A 27,381-nucleotide genomic window follows, 5' to 3' on the forward strand; every position below is an offset into this window, starting at 1 on the left:
ATAAGTGCCCAGATGAAAACAAACAAAAAAAATCATCTCTACAGAACTTCATTATAGGCCTGATCTGAAATAGAAATTTAGTACAAGCACAAACATTCCTATTTTAAATAGGAATTTAAATTTAAATTCCTACTCTAAGTAGCACTTGGGGCCTCAAATATCATGATTCAGACATCAAGTGATTTTAAGAAATAAACATGCAACACATATTTTAAGCCAAACATCTATCATTTTCTCTGGGAGAGGGGGTGGCGATGGGGAAGGACAGGAAGTGGAAACACTGTTCTAGTACATATCAGGGCAGCCATGATTTTTGGTGAGTAGAGACCTCACATATTCTCTCTCTCTCTCTCTCTCTCTCTCTCTCTCTCTCTCTCTCTCTCTCTCCCCCTCTCTCACACACACACACAATCTTGTGTAACTAATCACAATTTCACATGCAGAAGCTCAACATTAATAGAGCTCTATCCTATTACTTATTTATATCCTCTACACCAAGGGAAAATTTGAAATCTTGGTGTACTTAGTATTCCCCTGTGCACTATCTGGAAGCATCAGAAATTACCAGGCTTCCTGAAATACAAAGTACTTTGACAAAACTGCTTGAATTCAGAAGAAAACAACAATCAAAAAGGCCTAATGACAACCGAAGTGCAAGAGCCAGTCATGGGGAAGGAATGCTAAGAACACAGAGAAAGGTAATGAGGGCATTATTACTGATCCCATTTGAGTTTCTTATACTCGAGTTTTCAGTTGGGCAGAAAGATTTGTCTATGGTCCTCAATCTTTTTGATATGGGTAAATGTTTGGCACTCTGTCTACTCCCAACACTTCCACCTCCTCTACCCCACCCTCCCAATGTCATCATTTTAAATTTTTTTTTTTTTTTACCTACACGAAACATCTGTTTTAAAATTACCTGCATATTTTCAAGGATTATTTGGCTATCAGAGTACATTAATTAAAAAGCAAAACAAAGTCTACAGCCATGCTACCTTGAACAAGCCCAATCCCGTCTGATCTCGGAAGCTAAGCAGGGTCAGGCCTTGTTAGTACTTGGATGGGAGACCACCTAGGAAGACCAGGTGCTGTCAGCCTGAAAAATAAGGGATTGTAAACTGACAAAGTCTTTGTAATCTGTGAGGTCAACCAAGGGTTGCCTCACCTAAAACATTAAATAAACAAACAAACAAACACATAACGAATTTAGATGAACTTTGTGCAGCAGGAAAAAAAATAATTTATTTGAAAAGAGACTATAACTCCAGTATCAGTCTGTGTGGCTCATGGAATTTGGATGATCAGGCGAAAGGGAGGGCAATGGGATGCTGAGGGGTTAATCAGATTGAACTAGAGTTTCCATCTATGGATGGGAAAATCCTTTGACAATGCCTAAGTGATTTCCCAGTAATGCGGTCAGTGCTCTCAGTCGATCATTTCCACCAGTGCCCGATAATGATCATTTAAAAGCATTAGCTCACGTGGCCAATGCACCTCGCAGTTTCAGATCGTGGTTTGACAGGAAACTGAAGCTCTCCGTCCTAGTCCTTGAATTTCAGGGCAGGGGCTGTGGGGGATGCGGGGGATGAGAACAAGCTCTTTCAATCTCAGGGGTTGTAAGCGGCTATGTATACATTTGCTAAAGGAAAGAGTTAATATCTGGGTTCATGTTATGGCAGCACAGGTCATTTTAGATAGGGTGGCAGTAAAGAAAGGAACCAGAAAAAAAATCTACATAGGAAAACATGACCAGCTGTTTTCCCCTTGTTTGCATAGCTACTGTAAAACTCCCAAGCATTACCTTCAGCTCATCTTCCAAAGTGTTTTGTTTTATTATTTTTTTTCTTTTTCTGTATTCATTTGGACCTCTTGGAAGTAAAATTAATTACATTAGATCCCAATTAGATTCCAAGCATCTAAAGTCAGGATCTTGAATTCAGGCCTAGAAATATGATCTAAAATAGAAGGATAATGGCTCATAATGAACATTTTTCAAGGTCTAGAGCTATGCTTCTGAAATTTAAGGTGCATTAAAAAATGCAGAGCTCTTTTAAAAATGCATTTTCTGATTCAATAGATCTGGCGTAGGACCAGAGAGCCTTCATTTCCAGTAAGCTCCCAGGTGATCTGGATGCTCTTGTCAGGATACACTTTGAGTAGCAAAGCTCTAGACAACATCAAAGGTCAATCTACATGACAGGAAAATATAAGATATTTTATTTTAAGATGGTATAAGCTCTCCAGATAGCACAGATATATAGCTCCTTCCGGGAAGGGTCTGGGCTATGAGTCTATGTGCTAAGCACTTCTTGAGGGAGGTACAAAGAAAATTCGTTGCCTCTGGGGACTGCCCTGCAAGTTCTTGCATCCATGTTTCAAAAGGAGATGCTCCATTCCTCTTCTCTAGGTAGTGCTTATTAGAGAATCACTTAATGAAGAAAAGGTATAGTGGGTAGAGGAGGAGAATGATCTGTAGCACTGTCTTAGTGATCTTAGCGCCTGTCATTCGGCTGGAAAATTTTCATTTTGGATTTTGAGGTGCCCCTCTCCAAAAGAGAATATATTATTTGTATGTGTGTGTACATATATATGTATATATACAGTTAATATATTGCTGTTTATTAATTTGAATAGGTATATACATATACATAGTCAATAATGAGAGTTCAGTCATTTTAACTGTATAAGCCTCCCCGATTAAAATTAAAATGACGTTAATAATTAGGCTTATAATGTTGTGTATTTTACTAAACCTTGCAATGTCAAAGTATTTATAATTTCATCCATCTGAGGTCTTGATTACAGATTGCTAAATGGACTAGGACGCTAAGCTAGGTGAGAGACTGAAGTTCATGAAATTCATGGTAGCCCACCTCCTTTCAACCAGAGCAGACCCATTTTTAAGTTTGTGCATATATGGTTTCCAGAGACGATTTTTGTTGAAAAGCAGGAAATTGAACTATTAATATTTCTTACTTTGGATGGCATTTAGAGGAAACATTTTAAGCAACACATACATTTCTCCTTTGTTTGTGTATTTATTCAACAGCTTTTCCCAGTCCACTTAATGTGTATAAGGCAGTGTCTAGATGCTGTTAGGGAAAACAAGATGATTAAACACAGATCCTTGCCCCCAGTCGAACAGATGCCGCTGTGGCACTGGAAAGCCATGGTAAACTAGAGAGGAAAATGCACTGTACAGCATGTTGGGGCGCGGTCATCAGTGAAGGAGCTCTTATTTTATTTCCTGAGATCTAATTGTCTGGGGAGAACGTTCCAGATGTGCGATTTATATTCATATTGCTATATGAGCACTGCCAGAATTCTCTCTGTACTAAATCTTAATTTTTAAAAGCTGTGCTTGATTACTTCTGTGTGCGCGGTTTTTTTCTCACTGAGGCAGCCAGTGGGAGCCAGTCTAGCACCCACATTTAGAACGTGGGCCACAGGAGCAGAGGGCTCAGGTTCAAATTTGGGCCTGACTAAATTGACAAGCAGCCACACTGTGGGCAAGTTACGTAACCCCACTGAGCTCTCACTCAGCTATAAAATGGGATTAGTAATAATACCTACTCCAAAGGGAAGTGTCTACTCCAAGGAAGCATGCATCTTCCTACATGACATATATTAGCATAATAACAACAGCTACCCTTTACTGAGGGCTTGCTGTGTGCCAGGCACTTTACAGGCGCCTCTTACACATGTCATCTGTAAAGTGCCTGGCAGGTAGCAAACCCTCAATAAAAGGTAACTGTTGTTATTATGCTAATGTGTCATGTAGTGAGATGCATGCTTCTTTCATTTTAAGTAACCTCCTTTGGCAGGATTTGATATACATAGGATCCTTCACAGCTGATACTTTATTTTAACCGCAAAGCCTTACCCTTGGAGAATTCCCTGGAACACGTGCACTGGGGACAGCACTCAGCGGCCAGCATTGCCTCGTAGTCCTATAATGTATTCTGGGCTCCTTCCTTACAGGCAGATAGAGGAAGCCTCGTCCAAAGGGTCCTGGAGTCTGGAGGAGAGTAGGACAAGGCAGGTCTCTGCCAGGAAGAAGCCCCACCCAAATGCAAGTGTGGCTCATTAGATACAGTGTGTCTCCCCACTGTCTGGCAAATGTGAAAGTGTCTTGGGAACTGAAGTAGGGGTGCTGAGGGTGGAGTTAAGGGTGCTGAGGGTGGAGTTAAGGGAGGATTTATATTTGGGTCAGGGGCTGCAGAGGAAAGTGTTTGCTTCACAAAATCAGGGTTACAGTAAACGATGGTGAGACACATTTATGCCACGAGTCTTCAACAAATGGAATTTTTTTAAAAAATTTGCAGAGAAAAATAGTAAACAGAATGTGAGCCTGTCAGCAGAGGTTCAGATACCAAAAGGCGATGTTGAATGGCTTTTTCGCTTTAGAGCTCTATTCTTAACAGCGTCAAACTCCATCAAGAATCCACATTGGAAGATGTACTGACTGGCACATCTGCCTCTTTCTGTCTGTGTCAATGTGTCGGAGCAGGGGGAGGTGTTGGTAAACAGAGGTTTGCCCCTTGGATTCTTCTTTGGCCCACATCTCTTGCAAACAGTAACTTATATCTTTTGAAATAAACAGTGGATATATTTTTTCCTTCATGGTTGTAGTAATTCGATAATGACAAGTGTGTGTTTGTGTGTGCACTTCTGTTTGTCTGCTTCTTGCACCAAAACATCTCCAGCTGTGGGTCTTTTCCTTCCATGTACGGAAACCCAATAAACGAAACCAAAAGCCATGGGAAAAGGGTAAAGAGAGCAGCAGAAAGGAACGTTCTCTTTGTGAAAAAGCCCGCCACAGGCTGAATTTTAAAGAAAAGTTGATGGATCTTTTTTCTTGACTATATTAATAGAACAAAGCACTGATCCTGGGGTGGAGGCGTCTTTCTCTGTGTTGAAAATAAACTTCATCTTTGTGCTGTGACTTGATGAACTTTTACATCTGATTGTAAGAAATGATTGGTTATGCGGGGAGGAGCAAACATCTGTCTTACAGGTTAGCTTTTAAATTACACTGTTTTCATTTTGTCATGGGATACCCAGCTTTTAACTCACTGGCGAAGTCTGTGAGGCTGGGTTTCTGGATCTATTTTTATCCCACACACTCTCTACCCTGGGTTCAAAACAAGGTTGCTGGTTTCCTCCCAGAGCTCTTAGCTCCTATCCACACTCAGCCCTGAAGTGGGAGAGTAGGGGAGTTGAATCAGCTTCTCTTTGACTGGGAAGAGGAAAGGTACTGTAGAGAGAAATCCAGGAGTGATCATTCAGGGAAAGGTGGCAGCAGATGGTGGGAAGGCTGGACTTTCAACAAGTCAGTGTAGAGTGAGCCTCAAAAAACAGCAGCTGCCCAGGACAGGCAGGGCGGTGTCTCTGGGACAGAGCAGGACAAGGACATGCACAGCCGGGCACAGACTCTTAGCTGGCTCTCATGTCAGCATGAGCAGTAACCAGGGTACTGAGCATTTGACACATCGGCCTATCAGAATTCATGGGAGGTTATTTCTTAAGTGAAATTCTACAGAGTTAAAGGATGAATTTGGACAGTGATGGAATGGATGACATCATCAGTCAAGAATCCCCATTGGATGTGGAGGGGAATTATAAAGAGGTAAGGGGGTAGAGTTCTTTTGTTTGTAAACAATTGGACCATTTTTCTAACTGGGAGAAAGATCACCCTTGAGAAGTGGCCAAATTCCACACTCAGTGGCCATGGCCATAATATATTCAGGAAAGCTAAATGCACAGAATTGAATACATTAAATGCTGGGAGAGTTCTTCTTTCTGCTTTTCCCAGCTTCTATTCATTAATATACTACAGCAGAAACTGGAATACGCATATTGTTACGCTGAAGTTGAAAAAAACTTCTGCTATATATTTAGTTGCTAGACAGGCTTTTTATGAAAAGGAAGAATTTTTTAAATTATTAACATGTTAACCTGCAATAAAACAATTATTAGAATGTTTAACCTATCTTTCTAAGTTTGACTTTTTTTAACAATGAAAAATATTAAGTTTTACTAAGAGAGGTGTGGGGTTTTTAAAAATCGATATAGTATCTGCTAATTCTTTGCTTGCCTTTCTTTTTGAAAGTCGGTAAATTTATTTTTGGAGTGTTTTTTATGGTAATTGTCTGGTAATAACAGGCCCAAGTAAAAATAGCTTTAGTTATATGAGCGAGGTCACGAAAGTTAACTTCAAGTACATGCTTGTCTGTCCGCGGAAGGCTAAACACATACTCTGTTCTTTTCCCTTATTATTTTCCATAAGTCAAATATAGGTCACAACACAGCTCAGGATGGACCTGGAAAGTAAAATCTCTTTTCCCTCAGAGGCAAATATTAGTTAGTACAGTTTCCTAAAACAGTAAAACTTGCTGTTAAATTTTTAATTTGATCAAATATGTCACTAACTTTTATTTTTCTCAGAATCAGAGCTAGAAAGAAGCTTCTTTCTTAATAGATCCTTACATATGATAATGTAAAATATGACTGTTTATATCTTATACGCAGAATTGTGTGTGAGTGCGGGGCTGTTTTAAGTGTATACTTTATTCCTCGGAGCAGTCTGCAGTAGTTTATGTTCTTTCTCCAGAAGCTGAAACTAAATATGTAAAAGAGATTTAAATGACCTGCCATGCTGTCCTGCATGTTTTCTGTCCCTTGTGATCCCCAAAGAGGGAATGAGTGCCCAAGGGAATAAGTACACCGAGTCCTGAAACCTGAAGACCTCTCAGCTGTCCCCTCCTGCCGGAAGTGAGTGTGCCAAAGATGCTTGGTTAGACATTCACATAATTTATGAAGTGACCCCCCCCCAATTAGTCTAGTACTAGTCTAGTACACCTGGCACTATACATAATTATAATATTATTAACTATATTCCCTGTACTGTATGCCTGAAATTAATATAAAATGATATCAAATGTCAACTGTAACTAAAAAATAAATAAAAATATCTTTATAGTGAAAGTCATAGATGCAATAGCACTAGGTGATGATAATAAATTATTTTAGTATTTTATTATTAATAAAGAAAAGCTAAAGGGAGAGACACTTGGGACACTCAGCAGTCATAGTTGGTCACGTACCCAACCCAGTAGAAGAAGTGTACAGTCCTCATCCTGCCCCTACGGGGCCAAAGGACTAGTTACGTTTTTCTTTTCAAATCGTTTCTCAGATAAAAAAAAAAGAAAGAAAGAAAGAAAAAGTGTTGGTCAGTTTGCACTTAGGAAAAGTGAAAGACGTACGTACCATTGCTAATTCAATAACAGTAAAGTAAGCAGTACACTGAAGTTGTGTACTGCTTAGAAACGGAGTGGGGACCCAGATGCCTGAAATGCGTGCACGGTGGCAGCGGCAACCTGAGCCTGCGCTGACGAAAGCCAGAACACCAAAGGCGAGGCTCCAGCAGCTGCCCAGCCTCAGCGACGGCCGCACTGAACCGCTCTGTGTAGCCCGTCATCTGACCGAGGCGGGAGACTGCCGTATGTGATTTCAGGAGACAAAATATCTGCTAGGTTAGTACAAAAGGCCACTAGATGAAACGTCTAGATTTGTAGGATGTTCAGAGATCAGTATGTATTGTTTGGGACCCTAAACGTGAGAGTTGTTCTTGTAATTTCAGCTTTTTAACCTCCTTTCTCAGGCACAATGCTTTCAAATTTATGCATATCGTGGTTACTATGGAGGCTTCAGTATTCTTTTAAAAAACCCACTATTCATGATTTCATTAAGAATTTCTAGTGGAACAGGGCAACATATGCTTTCTTTAAAATACAAAGAACAGGAAAAGAATTACCCAGTGTAAAAATCACTTCTCTTAATTGAATCTTCCTTTTCTAAGTCTTTTCCTCTAATGTTTTGTTTTTGCCATTTGGTTGACTAAATAGAGAATTAAATTAAATGCCATAAAGCAGTGTTCTGCAGGCTTCTTCCCTTGTACCCATCAGTATAATGTTTATGAGCTCATGTCTCTAATATACATATATTTTATTCATAAATTACATAACATCACTGTAAATAATGTTATGTATGTATCAAACATATACACAATTAGATATTTTAAAAATAAATGTTTAAAATAAAAATTTTAATAATTTCTTCTTTCACCACCTGTCACTTTGAGGTCAGCTGTCAAAAACAATCGGAAAGTTGTATACCCTTGCCTCGGCACAGCAGAAGTTCCTGTTCTAGTTGCACTGATAAATACCACAAGGGTATTTTACAAGGTTGTTTAAAGTCAGGCAAACAGCCTTTGCGGGAAAGGTCACTGTCCAATGACTAAAATTAGATTCCACCCAGGTAAAGGAAGGAAGAGTATGCATGTGTTCCTTTTCCTTGGGGCAAGTCCTGATGATAAGAAAGGTGTTTCACTAAGGACCTCTGGTTTACTCAGGACTAGTAAAACTGTATGCAACGGAACACAGGTCTCAGTATTTATGAAGGAAGAAACCGAGGTGTGTATGTTGAGTCCATTATCACTCCGCCTTGAACAACCCCTGACTCTCAGGTAAAGACCCACAGAGCTGATTATCTTTAAAACCAAGCAGCACACAACATCCTGATTCCTTCAGCTGTCGCTCACCAAGAGCCTTCCTGTGTCCCTGGCCTTGCGAGGGGGGCCATGATCACAAAACGGAGACTGTGTTTTTCCTCAAGGAGCTTGCAGTCCAAATGGGGAGGCACACAAACAAATAAGCTGACTCGAAAATGATGCTGCATGGAAGAATGTTCAGATAGCCATAGGGACCTAGAAAACATAGGACCTGGAAAGATCCAAATTATACTGATACATAGAGAGAAAGGAAATCAAGACAATTTAACATAGAGTTCAGTATTAGACTGGCTCCCACTTAGTTCCAGAGCAGAGCAAACACAGAGAAGAGGTCTTGCCTTCTGCTCCACTTGCAGTCAGGAGCTGTGGACGGGCCGTGTGTGGTCGAGGATGGGAAAGCTGGCTTGCTTTGCTTTGTTCCTCCGAGGTGCTGTCTCTAGTGTTGTGCATCCAATTATGGTGAAAGATTAGGGAGGAGCCCGTGAAAAAATTAAAAGCCTGGAAGGAACAATATTTAAAGTGAAGCCACAGCTGCGCCTCATGTTTTTTTTAAAAGGTGAATGGAAATGACTGCTTGAGATAAACTGCAATAAACAGGAACACAGAATGCCAGCTGCCATTCCAGACAAGAGCTCTGCCCTCCCCACTCAATTACTGAGGAAAAGCAGCCGTCGACCTCCATTAACCCTCACGTCTTCCTGTCTGTAAAGGCTGGATGCTCTGGGAGAACTCTGTTAAGTTACTGAACCCTGGAGCCCAGCCCCACCTCGACCACCTGGGGACAGTCTCTTCTACGATCTGAGCCAGGGTCTCCCTTTCTTTCAAGGAAGTAAATGGCCTAGTCAGCCTCAGACGTTATGAACATGAAGCCTCTTGGCTTCTACTTTGGGATTCTTTCCATCACATCACCCTGTTGACTCACCTTGCTCAGCCCGTATGGCCGGGGAATGCGTCATTTCAAGTGACTTGACTTTCTGGACATATGGTATTTGAATTATATCTCAATAAAGAAAACAAACCACACACATACAAAAAATGTATATTATGGTATATGAATTATATCTAAAATATAATTCATATACCATAATATATTATGTATAATTCATATGCTACGAAATTCACCATTTCAAATTATACACTTTGATGGTTTTTAGCATATTTATAAGGTCGTGCAAACCACTGTCTAATTCCAGAACGTTGTCATCACCCCCCAAAAAGAAACCATGTACCCCATTAACAGTTACAGTTCTCAATTCTCTCCCGTCACCCCCACCCCACAACTATTAATCTACTTTCTGTCTTTATGGACTGGCCTGTTCTGGTTGTCTTTAGTTCCTTTCTCCCCTCTTTTCTCCAGCTTACCCCACCCTTCCCTTTAATATTAACAGCTACCATTTAATTAGTTTCTCTCTGGACCATGCACCATGCCAAGTACTTCCCATATAACATTTCATTTAATCCTTAACCCAAAAGATAGGTAATTATTATCTCTTTTTTCAGAAAAAGAAACTGGGGCTTAAAGTGTCCCTGTCACTGGCTTGAATGTCAGAGTCAAGGTGTTAACTTGGGTCTTCTAGACCCCAATTTCCCCACCCTGGCCTCCTCCTCCCACTCCTGGGCACACACCCCTGTGTCCCGCTCTCCCAGATCCTGAGTCCACCCTGACGTCCTGGCAGTTGATTGTGGTTCGGCTGTTTCATAACCGTGCAGCAGGTATTTTAGACTGCTGTGACAGTGATGCCGAATGGCTGCGATGGCTTCACAGACCTCTCAGATGGCACCTGTTAAAAATAGAGCTCCCAGATAACAGCGTCCTGTGTGAAAAAGCAGTCTCTGTGGGCAGTCATTTGAGAACCAGAAAGAGCTCAAGATGCTCCCAAGCAGTTTGTGTTTTGGACATGCTGCTCATAAGGGAGGAAAACTTTAGTTTCGGCTGTATCCCTTTAGGATTTAATGTTGAAACACTTCCAAAACAGTAGTCATCTTTGTGGATTGCACCTTGGGCTCCTTTTCAGCCAGCAAACAGCTCCTGAACTTCAATTCTAGATATTCGTTAAATACTTTTGTTTTGGTCCTTAACAGTTAAGAGTATTCAAGTGTTAAGGACCCCACACAGCAGCGCACTTCTGCCTGCAAATGTTTATATCTCCTCCCTGCAGCCTGAGGAGAAGGATGCAATCAATAGTCAAAACCATCCTCCAGATCGGCTAGCGGTTGTAAACTAACATCTTCATTCTCTGGACTGGCATCCCAACACTTTCGACGTCGGCAATTTCTCAGCTAAAACAGGTCCTAGAGCCCTTCCCTGTGGGTGCCTATCCTGTGCTTTAGGTGTCCAAGGTCAGCTCTCCCCTGAACAGTGATGCTGAGCAAGCCAAACCCAGGTCTCAACATCACCCAGCAGTCTGGCCTGACATCTGGTCCAGAGGACATTTTTAGACAGATCGGTGCAAGGATGCAAAAATAAGAGATTTCAACAGTATTTCAGTAAACCTTTCTGAATTATTTAAGGGTCTGAAATGGAAAATGTCAGAAATACAAACTGAAAAGAAAGTGCTCAGACAATATTTATTCAGTGATACACTAGGAAGATTATAAGATTATTTAATTTATATCCCCACTAATGATTGAAAAGCTCTTCCCAGAGGATAAGATAAGATGCAAAAACTTGAAATAGCCTGCACAGTGCCAGTATTTATGCACTCGACATTCAAAAGCATATAATTAATTTTCTTTATTTTAATCTTGTGACAAACTCATGGTGGTTTCCGTGAGAAAATAATTAGAAAGTACCATCAATATAATTGGGTTTTCTTTTGATTTTTTTTTGTTTTAAAGAAAATTAAGAAAATTTGCCTAATGAACAAATAAGTTCTGTACTTTTTGTTCCTGATTAAAATCCTCAGACTCCTCCACACTGGAATGCTGCCTCTCCATGTTGGAGTAAAGCTGGCTTTCTTACAAGCTAAAGAGAAAAATAAGAATGACTATCACTTTCCTACCGGAAGAGTACTTTCCACAGGGAGCTCCAGAATCCCAGTTGCATTCCCTGGTGGATGCTGCTAACGGTGATGATGCCAGATATCACTAGGCAATAGATCGCTCTGAAGCAAGGGGATCATTAATTGCTTCAAAACAGGCATCCTGGCAAGGCCTTGGCAGAAGCCAGACGGCTGTGAATGAAATCCACCTGGATGCAGAGTCTGGACCTTCCACAGTGAACAGATCTGTGCACAATTAAAGAACCAACTCTGTTTCATTTAGCTACTTGATCTGTTCAACTGTTCGATGGTTCTCAAAGTGTCTGAACCAGCAGCATCAGCAGCGTCTGGGCACTTATTTGAAATGTGCTTTCAGCCCCACCTCCCCTTTTTTTGAATCAGAAGAACAGTCTATGTTTTGACAAGCCCTCCAGTGATTCTCATGCATTATTATCAAGTTTGGGAATTACTGCTTTAAAGATATTTGTGACAGAGAGGGCTACTTCGTGCGTGTGCCCACCTGTGCAATTCCTCACTTGGCACACCTGTGTTACAGCAACCTCCTGGCATCCTGAGTTCCTGTGTGAGCTGTGGGGGACGGAGGAGGTATTCATCAGCTTCTGGAATAAGGCAGCCCAGTCCTTAGGAAGTTTTCCCTCAGTGGCATACTGTTTTCCTTTTTTCCATTGGTGGAAAGTGTTGCCCCCAGGTGGTTCATATGCACCCTGCAGTGTGTGAAGCTGACCAGGCAACAATTTAGCAATGCAGAAAGCAGAATGCTAGAAACGGTATCTTCCAGAATTAGTAGTGAATTGAGTACTGAGACAGCATTAAAAAGCAAGCACAGTCAATAACCAATAAAAGTAAGAAACGAACAGCTGTGAGGGTGGGGAAGATCAACCCGGGGAGAGATAGAAGACAGGAGATTTGGGGAAATAGTTTCATTTCTCCTACTCCCTTTCCCACAACCAGATCCCATCCAGGCCCTGATTACTGCTGCTCCGGGCTTACGTCTGTCTGCCTTTATTCCCACAGCACCACTGTGCCATTCACATCCGTTGGGTCCCCTGATTCTCTAGGCCAAGCTTCTTTAAATATCTTCCTCCTTTGGGGAGTTTAAGGACCCCCTTCCTCTTGGTCAGGCCCTTTCCGGTTACGTGGGTTTCATCATCTGTGCAGGAGTCAGAAGGAAGCAGCTGGTTTGCATGTCCTGAGCACCAGCTGGCTTTAGGTTTACATGTAGGGTGTCATTTCCCAAAGAGTATTCTGGAGAACCCCAGTGGCCCCCCCAACTGTTTACGCAAAAATATGATTCATCAATTAAATTTGAGAAATGCAGGTGTGGGGAGGAACAAACTTTCCTCTGCCCTCAGGTTCTTCTGGCTGGTCTAATGATCAAATAGACATGAGGCGGATTAGCAAGAGAAAATAACTGAATTTAATACATATGTATGAGAACCCCGCCTGCCTGAAAGAGACAAAGACCCCATGTGCCTGAGAGATTCAGAAGCAGAAAGGGAACTTGGGATACCCAGGACCTTCTGAGCTAGGGATGAGGCAGTATACTTTGGAGGCTTCAAAGCGTCATTACAGGGTAAGAACAGACCTTTAGTGAATAGAAGTTTGTCCTGCCCTATAGATAGGTCAAAAGAAATTATTTCAAATAATCTCTTATTATGAATGAGCAAAGCCCCTAGTTCACGTTCTTCTAGGTAGGTAAAGGGAGTGGCAGAAGTTTTTCTTGAGCCTAAAGCTAAAATTGCCTTTAGTTCAAAGTAATCTGCATACCACTGAGATACATCTTGGGGTAGTTCATTCCAAACCCCTACACAGAACATACCCAATCTTCCGCTTATAAATTTATGTGCAAATTAGCATGTGAAAGGCGAGGCAACTCGTGCTTCAGAGCCCAGACATGTCATGATACTGCCAGCAAGGTGAATTGAGCCAGAAAGACAAAGGCAGGACCAGAGAGGGGACTTGGGAATAGTATCTGTGTAAGGGATGGGTACATGCCACATCCTGAAGAAGGTATGGAAAGGACTTATGGACATACTAGATTTAGAGGTAGATGATATCTACCCAAGAGAACTTTTTGTTTTTTTTTTTTCTTTACCAAATACCCTATTCGTTGTTGTCAGACTTGGGCACTTGCAGCAGAAGAGGGATGCAGCGGGCAAGGCCCAGGACCGGTGTTGGGGTCTGAAAGGGCTCGGCTGTCTGTTTTTTGAGATCGTGGCTCTCACGGCTCCCTCAAAAGCCATTGTGAGCCTTATCTGCCTGGGTACAGGGGGTGTCAGTCAGGAATTCTGCTATTGGCTAGGACAAAAACTGCCTGTGGCTGGGCAGTGGTGAGTTTCTAAGCACCTTTTTGGTCTCCTCTTGGTCTCGAAAGGCTTTTTTCTCTCATAGTGATGAACCACTGTTCCTCAGTTGTCCTTTTGCTTTTTGCTAGTAATAATGACGTTAGATGTTTTTCTTTTGGGTTATGAGGGTATTTCCCGAGGCCATTTTAGGAGTGGACCAGACTCCCCTTGTTGTAATGGCAGCCAAACAATGTGGTTTTGAGTCAGCCTCTCCCTTCTCCTGTACATTTCACTGTTCCTCACCCTGGAGCATCTTTGAGCTTCAGAGGGTTGGAGGACATAATTGCCCCGCAGGCATAATTCCTTAGAGAGCAAAAGAATTTTGAAACCTACTCATGTGGGCAACCAAAAGGAAATTAGGTTTCAAATGTTGAATTTTAAGAGAAAAACTATTTAACTAGTCAGTTGAGTCATAATTACTTGAAATGTTAGGAATCACATTTGTTCCAAAAGGAAGATTGAGCAGTGGTGTCAAGGACAGTGGCTCTGACAAGATATTTGCATTGTGAATGTTTGTGGTTATGATTAGGCCTTGGTATACACTTTACAGTCCAGGGTTTTCTCCTTTTCTAAGAAAGCATCACATCCATCTCAGTAAAAAAGTAGATCCCTAACTCTTTAAGTCTCACATGGAATCCTTGACATGGTGTCTACCATTTTTAGCCTGTACACATTACTTGTCAGTGTGGAAAAGCAGAAAGATCTAGCACCAAAAAGATGAACTCGAATCCTGGTTCTTCTGTGTCAGTGAGATAACCTTTCTTTACCCTGCATTCCTTCACCTTCAGAGCAGGAATTGTTGGAGGATTAATCATAATAGCGACCATTTATCGATTTACAATAGCATGGGCCAGGTGCTGCTGCTAAGGAATTTATATAAATTCTCTTATTTAATCCTCTAATATCAAGTGAGATCCTTTACCTTTGGGCTGGGGAGGGCTTTCCTAGCACAAAGCCATCAAGGACAGAGGAAGCAAGCTATCGACTTTAACTACATTACAGATTTAAAATGCGAAAGGACTAAACACCCTTAACATAAAATTTTCAAAACTCTCAGACCTTTATAGAAAAATAAGTAAAGCTGGAAGTAAATAATTCAGAGAAAAGCAAGTACAGCAACTAAAAATATGTAAATATTTAATCTCCCTGGTAATCAAAGAAATTAAAATTAAAAATGCATTTTGCCTATCCAATTAAAAATGACAACTTTTTTTTTTAAGTGAAAATACTCAGTGTTAGCCAGGTTGTAGTGAAAGCTGCACCCTTTTACGTTGCTGGTGGGCATGTAAATTGGAACAGATTTCTCTAGAGCAAAGTGACAGAATGTGTCAAGAGCCTCAACAAATGTTCACACCCAGCTGATCTGATAATTCCACTTCCAGGAACTTATCCTGAGGAAGTAATCAGACATGTGGGCAGGAATTTATGTAGAAATGCGAACTTCTATGTTATTCTTAATTGGATACAGCCCAATGGCTAACAATAGAAGGTAACTCCATAAGATATAATTATATATGGCATTAAAAATTGTTTTTAAAGAATTTTAACTGGCATCAGGTAATGTAGGGAGGAGGCAAGAGAATTAAAATCAAGCCACAGTCAGAGACTGCAATATGATAAGCCATGCAGCCAGGCCAGGAGGACGTCTTCAGAACAAAGGAAGATTTCTGCTGGGATTGCTAACAACCTATTCCCCACACCTGTGAAGGGGAAACAGGTACCAAGAGTCATTCCCTATGGCTAAGCCATGGGGAACCTATAGATTAAAGGCTGAGAACTGCCAGCATGCCTTTCACTCTACATATTCTTACCTTTTTACACTACATACTCTTCTCCTTCCTCACTGTATGTAGATATCAAAGGAAATGGGAACTACAGACTGACATATAAACTGAATTCCCTGAACACTCAGGGTCCCATTCAGTTCCTTTGCTCTGTCTCTCTCACTCTCTGCCTCTGAGAGGAGACCACACTCTGTCTGTGGAGTGTGACCCCTTTTCTAATAAACTTTCCCTTTGACTTTAACTTGGCGTGTGTGTTGAGTTCTTTCTACACTCTCTGCCAAAGCACCCTCTCCTCTCAGTGCAGGGCTTAGCCTTCCCCACCTCCCACCCCCAGCTCAGGGAAATTTGCGTTGTCCTGCATCGGAGGGAAATGATCAAAATATAGTAAACAATATGATCTTAATTTTTTGAAAAGAAAAAAATTATTTGAGATAAAAAATCTAGAAAGAAATATACCAAAATGTTAGCAGTCATCTGTGTCTAAGTGGTGGGATTAGGGGTGGTATTTCTATTTACACTTAATTTGGTCAATGGGGTAGGGGAAGAGGGGCGGAGAAGGGGGAAAGATTGTGTATTATAAAATAGTCCTCTTTAAACTGTTAATGAAGTATTCAAGTAAAGAATTCTGATTAATGTAAATAGAAATATTTTTAAGGCCTTCAATATCTATAGCTCTACTGAATAAATCAGGAAAGACAGACACAGAATCAAGGGTGTATTCACATATTCATCCTGGGAATAGGTGTTTTCTCTAAATAAAACCTTTTTCTAGATCTCAGGCTAATGTTGGACACCAGCGTGTTGTTGAACATTAGTCGTTAACACTCACGTTATTATATACTGATTTCATTAGTTGGATATTCGAATCCACACAACAGTTTTCTGACTGTAGAGGGCATCGAGAATCTCTTGTCTGTTACATGGATTGAGAAATAGGTTCGCTGAGTACATTCAATCTGCATGCAGATTTGGGGATTTGGGAATGAATTAATTTGAAATAAAGATGTCAAGTGATGTGGTTCTGTTGTGGCAGGACCATCACAAGTCCCAGCCCTGCATGTTTGGAAGGGCGTGTTGCTTTAATTAAGGTTCCCAGCAGTCAACAGGCTGTCAGTTGGGAACCATTCATTGGCTTAAGGAATGGCACTGTAATATCTTTTATTCTGTGCTGTCCCATACAGGATCCACTAGCCGCCTGTGGCTGTGGAACTCTTGAAATGCATCTAGTAGGACTAAACAAATGATTTTTTACTTTAATTTCTAATTTGAATGTAAATAGCCACATGTGACTAGTAACTACCATGTTAGGCAGAGCAGGCTTCACCTATAGTATAATGCCCTTCACTTGGGTATGAAATTAAGCCATTTTTCAGTCCGCCCTTCCAGCAGGTTGTGCATTCTGTCACCCTGGCACAGCGATGTTGGGATCATGGCTCAGTAACTTCTGGTACTGGTGGCAGCAGATGTGGCTCCTCCTACTGAGAGAATCTGGGGCCAGCATGCCTTTCATAGCCACACCCAATCACGTGAGAAGGGTTTTGAAGCATAACTTGCTCAGTGTAGTCTTTCATCCGCCTGCTCAGAACATGAAAGCGTGCTTCCACAGCTTTTACCAGCCTACAAAACAGGAAACCAAAATCTCATTCTCACTCTAGGATTTCTAACTCATTATGGGTTTTTTTTTTTTGTAGTTGTTTTATTTTTAACTAAGGAAATCATTGCCGATCTTCTCTCCTGTTGTTTAAAGGGTTTAAAAGTTCAGCATGGTGAGTTTTTATGGGACTTTTATGGGAAGGCAAGTGTTGTAAACATATCCAAATTATCGCAGTAGTGTAGTTTACCAAATTCTTTCCAATGCACACCAACCCGACTTCCCTTCAAAATATGAAACAGATGGGTTCAATTAGAATTCTCCAGCTATTCCAGACAATATGTTTCTCATAGTCTAAACCTGGTGAGATCAGTAAACTTCTGAACAGAAACAGTTGTCCCCATCAAGACTGAAAGCTGGGTGGCAGCAGGGGTTATGTCTATCTGTCTCTGTAGGGCTCTATTCCAACATCATAGTGTGGCGCTGTCCCATAGAGGTGCAGTGCATGTTGGGGGAATGAATGAATGTTCTTGCCGTAGAGAAAGTGGGCTGAAGGTATGCTATAAAGAAGGGAGAGGACAGGATCCAGGGAAAGGCCACAGCTGGGATAAAAGCAGTTTGATTTAGGACAAAGTGCTTGCCCTCCACAGCTTTACTCTGTCATATCTAGCGGGTAAGAAGAAGAAAGATCACTGCGCCAAGTAATCTAGTTCTGTCCTGGTGAAGATCATTTAGTACCACGGTGGTGGTTTCCTGGACTATCGTAAGGGGCTCTGGAGAATTGAAATTGCTCACAGAGGTAGAACCAGGAGAGATTGGTTTAATTTCAGCTCTTATTAATTAAAATGCTCTTGTGCTGCACCCTATTTACTTATTTTTTTTTGTCTAAGGTTACAATTCTAAGAAACTTAGCAGTTAGACTGCCTACGATTATGATATATCTGCCCACTTATCAGCAATTTTTATTTTCTTGAAATTTTAGGCACAGAAAAATGAGAGAGAATCTATCCGACAGAAGTTGGCACTCGGGAGCTTCTTTGATGATGGCCCAGGAATTTATACCAGCTGTAGCAAAAGTGGGAAGCCAAGCCTTTCCTCTCGGTGAGTGTTCTTTTGAATCAATTTTCTGATATGTACCTAATGGATTTTGGCATCTGACTACATATTTAATAAATCTTTGACTATTTTTTTTCATAGTACTATCACCTTTATTTGGAGTCTGGACAGGCCTCTCCCCACCTGTTTCTGGGGCTTGTTTTTTGGGTTTTAGTTTTGAAATTCTTTTGGCCCATTTACCCAGCCACTTGAGGTCAGATTTCTATATTTTATTTTTTTCCAGATATGGTACTGATTTTGCATTGTGATGGGGGAATCAAGGCACACTCTAAAGCCAGCTGGCTGATGGTTAGAGAAGTGTGGCAGACCACCAGATTTCCCATTAAGCAATCCCAAAGTATCCAGCATCACACCCCTGATACATTTGATTGCAATGAATACTGGTAACTGAGAAATACAACTCCCACTTTGATCATTTAATGTTTATTATAGAACTTAACCTCTCCTCCAAGTGGTTTTTCTTTATCTTAATTTATTTCAAGATATCATTGCTCATTTACTGATATTTATTCCAGGATATCATTGGCTATTTGCATAGCTTCTAATTCCAAATAAAATATATTAAAATTATAGTTTTACCTAGAAAACAGGTCCGTAGACCAGAGCTTCTCAAACTTTAATGTGCATGCAAATCACTTGGAGATTTTGTTAAAGTGCTGACTCTGATCAGTAGGCCTGGGTAGGGCTCAAGATTCTGTATTTCTAACAGCTGGTGTCCATGCTGCCAGTTCATAGGTCATACTTTGCTTAGTGAGGATATAGATAGTCTGAAAAATGAGCTATTATGTATATAGGTATTCCAAGTTATAAAGCACATTGAACTTTGTTTTAATAAAGATGGTTGTAACTGAAGACCCATCCGCATTCTTTTGATGCCTCCCCAAATGTCTCTTTCTGTCAGAATGACTGTGTCTTCCTTTGGGCCCTTTAAGACAAATACTCCCAGTGTAAATACTAGATATAGTTGCCATGTTAAGCCAGGTGTGAGAGACGCATGATAGTATTCACGCATTCATTTGGCCAACAGATTTGCACTCTCCTTCATGTGAGACCCAGATTTAGACACTTTAATATCTATTTCTGGGCAGGACTTTCTGATCCTTAGAAATTCATCCAAATCAGCAAAAATCAGAAAGCACGCATCCGCTCCCATATGCGTGGATTCAGGAGTCAGCATAGGTGGTTAGTATGTCAAGACAGGAGCTGCCGTTTGGCCGTGCCGAGTAAGGCCTGTCTTCCTCAGCTGAGTGCCAGCCGGCGCACGGCATTCCTTCCCCCTTTTCCTGTGTCAATGCAGAGCTGGAAGTGACCTTTCCCTTTGCTGTAGAAGTTCCTGTTTCCCTTCCCAGTGGGATGTGGCAGGAAGAGCTTTTGGGACCTGGAGGCCTGAGGATTGGTCCTAGTCAGTTTCTAATTTTGAGACTTTTAACAATTTACTTACTTTTATCATCCTTCTAGTTTCTCCATTTTTATAAAATGAGGGGATTGGACCATATAGTCATATACATCTCTACTGCTGCTCTCTAATATTCCCCAAAGTGCCAAAAAGTTTTCTTCTAGAAGCTCCATTTCTCTGCTCAGCAATGTCTTATCTCTCTAATTCAAAAGGGAGATTTTTATCTTTTAAATCAAAGTCAGATAGGCACAGACAAATACATACATACCTATGCGTGCATACATGTATACATACATACATACATATATGCGGCTTGGAAAGTGAAATAGAATTAATAACTGTGAGGTATATAATAACACAAAATGAAAGTAGCAGGCCCCTTTCCCATCCCTCTCTATCCTTGTTCCACTTTCCAAAAACAATAATTTTTAACTCCTTGGCTGTTTCTTATGGTATTTACGTCCATATGTCTAAGTAAAATGCATATCTTGGCATTTACTTTTAAATGACCATCTTTTGACTAGAAATTTGGACTTAACTCTCTCTTACATCCCTCCCACAGGCACATCCACATATTCCAAACCCTGTCCTCCTTTCATAGTTATTTCACAATTTGGGGTCAAATAGCTCTTCAACGTTTACATTATTAAAGTCATATATTATTCATGCTGAACCATGTTACAAACTATTATTACTCGAGTAACTGTTGTGTTTGTCTTGAAATTAAAGTTGCCCCACTTTTCCCTTTGGCGGTCCATGACTTTGACTGCTATGTTATATTCCCCTGTGTGAGTGTATCTGCCACTCTTCTGATGACGAGCGTTGGGTTCCAGAGGTTTTGCTTTTGTAAACAATGCCGCTCATACTCATTCTTGTATATCTTTTACTGTCTGTATGCAAGAGTTTCTCTTTGATGTTCACTAGGAGTGGAATTATTAGGAAAATATATGAATACTCACATTTAAAAAATAACGCCTATGTTCTAAAATGGTTACGACAAGTTATGTGCCTACCAGCAAAGTTTCAGAGATCCTGTGGATCCATAACCTTTCTAACACTTGATAGTGCCCATTTCTTTTTGTTAATTGAATGGCTATAATATGGTATTATTAGCCTTCCTTCTTTCCTCCTCTATGAAATGAGTGTTTGGGTCTTATCGGATTCTTTGTGCTCTTTTTGTAAACGAAGTTCTGTAGTCATCATACTCGTCCTTGATAAGCTGTATGCATTGCAGGTATCTTCTTCCAGGTTATAACTTGTCTTTTCACTTCTTCAGTGTGTCTTTTATGACCAGAAGTTCTTAATTTTAACATAGTTAATTTTTATCAAACTTTTCTTTTAGAGTCAATGCTTTTCTGTCTCTTAACATAAGAAATCTTCTATCCCAAGGTCCGAAGACATTAACTTAGATTTCTTACCAATAGTTGAAAGTGTTGATTTTTATCAAAAGGCCTGTAATAAATCAGGAATTGGTTTCTTGACATGGTATGAAGAGAAATCTAATTTCATTTTTTTTCCACGTACATAACTATTTTTTCCATCATAATTATTGAACGATCCCTTTTTTTACTCACTGATCCGATGACTTCTGTGTACAGTAGACATTAATGGGAATGCATTCTGTGTTGGTGATGAGCGTTTCTATCCCTACACCAATATCGTACAGTCTGATTACTATAGCTTCCTGACATCTAGATAGGCAAGTCCCTCTCCTTACAGTTTTTCTTAGGGAATATGCTCCCTGTTTTTATTTTTTTATTCTTCTATATAACTTTTAAATCATTTAATCAAGTTCAGCAAAATACTCTCAGGATTTTGACTGAAATTACATTGACTCTATGGGCCAATTCAGGAGAGAATTACATTTTCACAACACTAAATCTTCCTATCCTTGAACATGGCCTGCCTCTCCTTAATTTAGATCTTATTGACTATTTCTTAAAGTTTTATAATTTTGCATTGATAGATAATGTACATGTTTTCTTGTATTTCCTTCCAGATACTTGATATTCTGGTTTTATCTTAAATTCTCTTTGATAGTGCTTTCTCTTTGTTTGCTTCTGGTGAACAGAAATGCAACTAACTTTGTATACTAGTCTTATAGCCAGTCACTTTGTTATTATCACTTCTATTATTTCTCTATTCTCCTGTTATTTTTAATAAAGTTGTCTGTACAGTCTTTTGGATTTTTAAACAATATCATTGTATAAAAAAATAGCAGCTTTATCTACTTCGTCCCAATCCTCATGCCTCTGGTTTCTTTCTTTGTTTTAAGTCTTGGGTAGGTAAAGTACACTAATAAGTTGAGGATTAAAAATGATAGTAGTTGAAATCCTTAGCTTATTTCTCAGTAAGTGGAATGCTTCTAATGTTTCCCTATTTAGGATAATGTCAATTTTATGTTTTCTTTAATGTTTGTTTTTATGAAATTAATCATATTCCCTTCTATGTATAATTAATGAATAATTTTTACCATGAATAGGTATTTAAATTTATTACATGTTTTTTCTGTATTTCTTGAGATGATTATATGATTTACTCTATTAATCTAATAATGAATTAATGAGTCAATCACTTTTATAGATCTTCAAAATATTGAATAATCCTTACGTACCTAGTATAAACCCAAATTAGTTGAGGGTATTTATTTTCAGTCACTATTGGATTTTATTTATAATATTTCATTTAGGATTGTTATATTTCTATTTATGAGTGACATGGATCTGTTATATTATTATAATATTTTCTCTGGTTTTAGTATCAGGGTTATGCTGGCTTAAAAATGAATTGGCTACTATTCCCTCTTTCATAGTGTCTAAGAAAAGTCTGTGTAATAGTGGAATGATCTGTTTTTCTTCCATGTAAAATCATCTGGGTCTGGTGTTTACTTTGTGTGTTTGCTTTAACTGCTTCTATTTCTTAAACAGTTTTAAGATTATACACACTTTTTATTTCTTCTTCTGTCAATTCTGATGTTATATTTTTCTAAGAATTTGTCCATTTTGTTTAAGTTTTCAAATTTTTTGGCATAATACTTTCTCATTTCACTGAAGGTTTAAACAATTTATCTTCAAGAGATCTTCCCTGACCATCTAATTAAATGACAAACACCCAACTTACCTATCATTTTCTCTCCTCTTACCCTGCTCATTCTCTTAACCTGACTGTTTTTCTTCATGGTCCTGTCACTACCAAACATTGGATTAACTTTATATATTTTTAAACTGTTCTTCGTTTTTCTCTTAAGTTCTAAGAAAGCAGGTCTGTTTTGTTCACCACCATAACTATTGCCTAACATGGTGCCTAGTCACTAAATGTCTGTTGAATTAATGAACTTTGGTAAACTTTCCTTTAGAATGGTCAGGTAAAAACACAACTCTTTCATTAGGGTGCATTAAAAGTATCTAAAATTTTTTCCTTTTGGATTGTAAATTGCCACGGAGAAGAACTCTCCAACTCAGTCCTGAGGAGTGTTAAGCCTGGCTACCAGTGTTTTAAGACTTTGGCAAGGGAATGATTGAAAGTTCAGCATGCAGAATTTCACTTTATTCTCTTGTTTCAAAAAGTCCCTTCATTGCCCCTTCAGCTTTGCCTCAGTGTGCCCTAGCCAGAGCTCCTCTGATTCAGCCCCTCAAGATAATGAACTTCCCCCTTCTTCTGGCTGCAGGTTGACAGAATAAATAGAGGATCTTAGATAGTCCTGTCAAGTGCTGCATCAGCCTTCCTTTGTATGCAGTCCTATGCCATTTCCCTGCCTTCAGATGTACCTGAGCATTGTCCAGGATTCTGCAGTGTAAATGCAGGTGCTTCCTCCACCAGCCAGCCCTGCAGTCATCTAGCAAATTGAGATAGTTTGGTCAAATATCTCTACTCCATCTGCATTTTGTTTTCCAAAATCTTTCCAAACCCTTTTGTGTGCTGTTGTCTTCTTTTACATTTCTTTGTTCATGTTGGTTTATGCTTTCTTTCTTCCTTTAATTTTATTTTAGTAGGATTTCAGAAAAGAGTAGATAAGTACCTGTGTTCAGTATACTATGTTTTAATACAAGTCTCATGAAAGTTTTTATTACTTTGAATAACAGAAATAGTTACTCAAATAAAATCATGTGCAGAAACCCTGTATGTAAAGCAAAACAGTCCTCCTCTGGTTCCGTAGGACCAAAGGAGAGGAACTGGGATACCCCTGCCCAGAAAATGCCTCTCCCATCACTTTCCTTCAGTGCCACTCTACATCCTCCCCCTTCAATACCCCTCACCATACCTCCTCTTTGGTGCCCCTCTCCATCCCTCCCCTCCGAGCCTCCAGAGCCCACCTGAAACTCTTCTGGCAGAGCAGAACTTGAAAATCACTAAGTCATCTATCCCCTTTGGAGACACAATTATCTAAACACATATGCATTTCACAGTAGCTCAGAACAAGCTACACTTGTTGACTCGCCATAAGGAAGATTATTTATATCCTGTTCTTTCAGATGTTTTTATCTGCACATGCTGGGATGAGATCATCCTCTGTGGGAACACGATGACTTTTTGGATACCCCTAAGGATGATGATTAATCATGACACTTAATGTTTCTAAGAAATATTACTTTATCCTTGTAAGTTTAATGTCTGCAAAGACTGTCATTTTCCCTCATCAGCAATAATGTAGGAGAAAAGCCCTACAATTGCAAGTGTTCAGTTGCAATTGTGTCACCTGTATTCCCCATCTCTATTAGAATTAACTTTTTTCTAATGTATTATTGTCCTGAAATTCTTTGCAGAGTTAGAAATACCTTACCTCTTTCTTACAAAAGTCCTTGAGAGATGTTAGAACTCTGAGGTCCTCAGTATGGTACTCCAGAATATACCAGGGCACATGTGTTGAGTTAATTAAATAATCAGAACCAGGTAAAGCATATATGAATGTACTACTCTGAAGAGCGCACTCTTCAGTTTTAAATGAGGCTGAGGACTTAAAATTAATCGCCCAAGCAATGGATTCTGAAGTGCTGAGCTTACTTTTAAGGCAAGGACTACCCAAGTAAGTGGAATCTTTGGCAAAATCATGGAGTTCTTTTTATGTATTTTAAAAGATGTGCATTTACCTGTAAAAATTAATTTCATACACATTATGTGAGAAATTTTGAAGTATCATGAAGGTCTGAGGAGATGGATTTAAGCTACTCCTGTGAGTACAAGTCCTCAGCTGTCCTGTGGGTTTCAGCCCCACTGAATTTTTCTAATTGGTGCTATCTCCTAAAGCACTTTTTAAAAGAGTGACAAGCTGTTAAATGTAAGCTAGGCTTACAATAATCCCATAAAGATATTTCATGCCTAATACTGCAGCAAAAGAATTTTTAATATTGTTTCATAACTCAACTAATTAAATTTGACCTATACTGAAAAGTGGCAACTATAGCAAGTGTCATTTTTTTCTTCAAAATTTGCTAATCCACGTGTAATCAGCCTTTTCAAACTGAGACTATATGACCTTTATCATTTCTTTTCTATTTTAAAATGTTTCGACAAAAAGCTTTTAAAATCTTAAAAGGAAATGAGAAAAGTGAATTACCTATCTTTGAAATGAGGTTTCTAAGAAATATTAGGTATACTCATATTCTTGAAAAATATTCCTTTTCTCTTATTAATAGTATTATACTTTCCTATGAAATATTTTTATTGACCAAATTAATCTTGAATCAGCATTATATTTGGGATTCTGAGTTTATGTAGCTAAGTATTCTTAAAGTAATGGAAACTGGTTTGGCTGCTATGAGGACACAAGACAGAATAGCCATTAGCAATAGACATCCAGGAAATCTTTCATTTTTCAAACATTACAGCCTGGTCTGACATTGTGGAAAAAACTTTCTCTGGCTTCTCCATTCTCCTTTTACATTGCCCCAAGATAGATTTTATTTACATACTGATAAATATAAAGTATGCGACAGGATGATATAACCTAGAATATTCTGTACTCTTCTCTCCAATATTGTGAATATTGTGAAAAACAGAAATTCCCCTAGAGAGCTTTAAGCAGCTGGTTTGAATAATGATTACTGTTTATTTATCTCAACCATGCCAACATCCCCAAATCAAAACCCATTTCTTTCTTGTTCTTATCGGTTTATTGGTGAATGGCTGAGACAAGACGAATAATAGATACCCACCACCTCTTTTCGTGTTTGGGTCGTGGGACGGAGGGGGGGCATGATAGCCCAGGGAGCTGTAACAACTGGGCAGATAACATTGATCTAGAGAGCCTTTAAAGAAATTGGATTCACAGGAGCTTTGAATGTGAGGGACTGAGAATCTGTATATATAGAATCTGCTACAGAATTACAGGTCAAACTCGCATTGTTTTGCCAGAAAAGTGAATCATCCTTTTATCCCTAATGGTAAGAATTTGTATATGATTTCCTGGAAGAGATAAATAGAATAGTCATATATACCAGCATGGGTGAGGAAAGAGGTTGTCCTGCTTCATCGCAATGAACTCTGTTTTCTATTGCATCTTTCTTGAAGTAGCAGGTGCATACTATAGCAGCCTATTTATAACATGCAACATGTATTTTAAATTTCATATTAATCTCATACGCGTATACTAACAATTCACTTAGAAACTCTTTGTATTAGTAATTTCAAGGTGCATGTCATGGCAAATGGTAGTTTACAAATTCTTTTTTTAATATTATTTGAAAAGTCATTGGGTAATCTACAGAAAACCTATCTTTTCTTTTTTTTAATGTCCTCCTCCAAAGATTATCTATAGTATTCTAAAACATTATACAATTTTAAAAGTGAAGCAAGATTTAAAGTGGATCTTTTGAAGAGCAATAAGATTAAAATGGCAAAGCAAATTAAATTATGTAAGCAATACTTTTCTTTCATATATCTGAAAGAAAAGCAAATTGGTATTTGAGAAATTTTCTTTGTCTAATAAATAGCTTTGCTTTACAGTAATGCTGGTGACCCCCATTTAATTAGGTGCAATTAATTTTGTGCAAGTGAAATTTGACATCTTGCTAGAGGCATAACCAGCTGTACCCTGTCTTATGAATTTTTTTTTTTTAAATCACCAATGAGAATTCATTGTTGGAGCTATTGCAAAAGGGTGGATGGCAAGAAGAAAATGACCACAGGGCTGCATTTTGTATTTTAAAATGACTCCAGTGGACAGCTGAATGTTTAATTAAAAGAGATTCTAGGAATGATTTTTCATTGGTGCATCGTCTTTGACAAGTTATCATGACTTTATTACTGCGATTTGCACTCCCTTTGGACAGTGCTCACACACACACGTCTGGACACGCATAGCTCCTCTAAAGGGAAGACTAGGCTCCTTTGAGAGTTTACAAAAAAGCATTTGCTGCTACTAGAAAACACCCTCACTGACTTGGGGTGAGCTGTGTCACCCGAAGGTTTAACATGGTTCTTTTGTTCAATCTTATAAAATTTTCTGTGCCCTCAGATTATTCTCATTCAGATTATCACATGCATTAAAAACCCACAGAAGATATTTTGAAAAACAACTGCCAATTAAATGGTGATGACTACTAACACTTAGAATTTTTATTTTAGTTATTAAAAGAA

General features: G+C 39.3%; 1 protein-coding gene and 1 pseudogene across 8 annotated transcripts in view; both read left to right on the forward strand.

Annotated features, from left to right (window-relative positions):
* Window positions 1-27,381, forward strand: part of LOC107512925 (schwannomin-interacting protein 1) — a 774,922-nt gene that overhangs the window by 729,515 nt on the left and 18,026 nt on the right. For 7 of the 8 annotated variants that reach the window (XM_016148925.2, XM_016148941.2, XM_036219433.1 and 4 more), the window contains one exon: window positions 18,277-18,395. In XM_016148925.2, coding sequence (XP_016004411.2) covers window positions 18,277-18,395 — 119 coding nt within the window. Of the gene's footprint in view, window positions 1-4,233; window positions 5,630-18,276; window positions 18,396-27,381 lie in introns of those variants that run through there. The other variant, XM_016148973.2, reaches the window with a different exon arrangement.
* Window positions 979-1,097, forward strand: LOC118602483 (annotated as a pseudogene).

This window comes from Rousettus aegyptiacus, unplaced genomic scaffold (assembly GCF_014176215.1).
Source record: "Rousettus aegyptiacus isolate mRouAeg1 unplaced genomic scaffold, mRouAeg1.p scaffold_m13_p_4, whole genome shotgun sequence".
Classification (NCBI taxonomy): domain Eukaryota; kingdom Metazoa; phylum Chordata; class Mammalia; order Chiroptera; family Pteropodidae; genus Rousettus; species Rousettus aegyptiacus.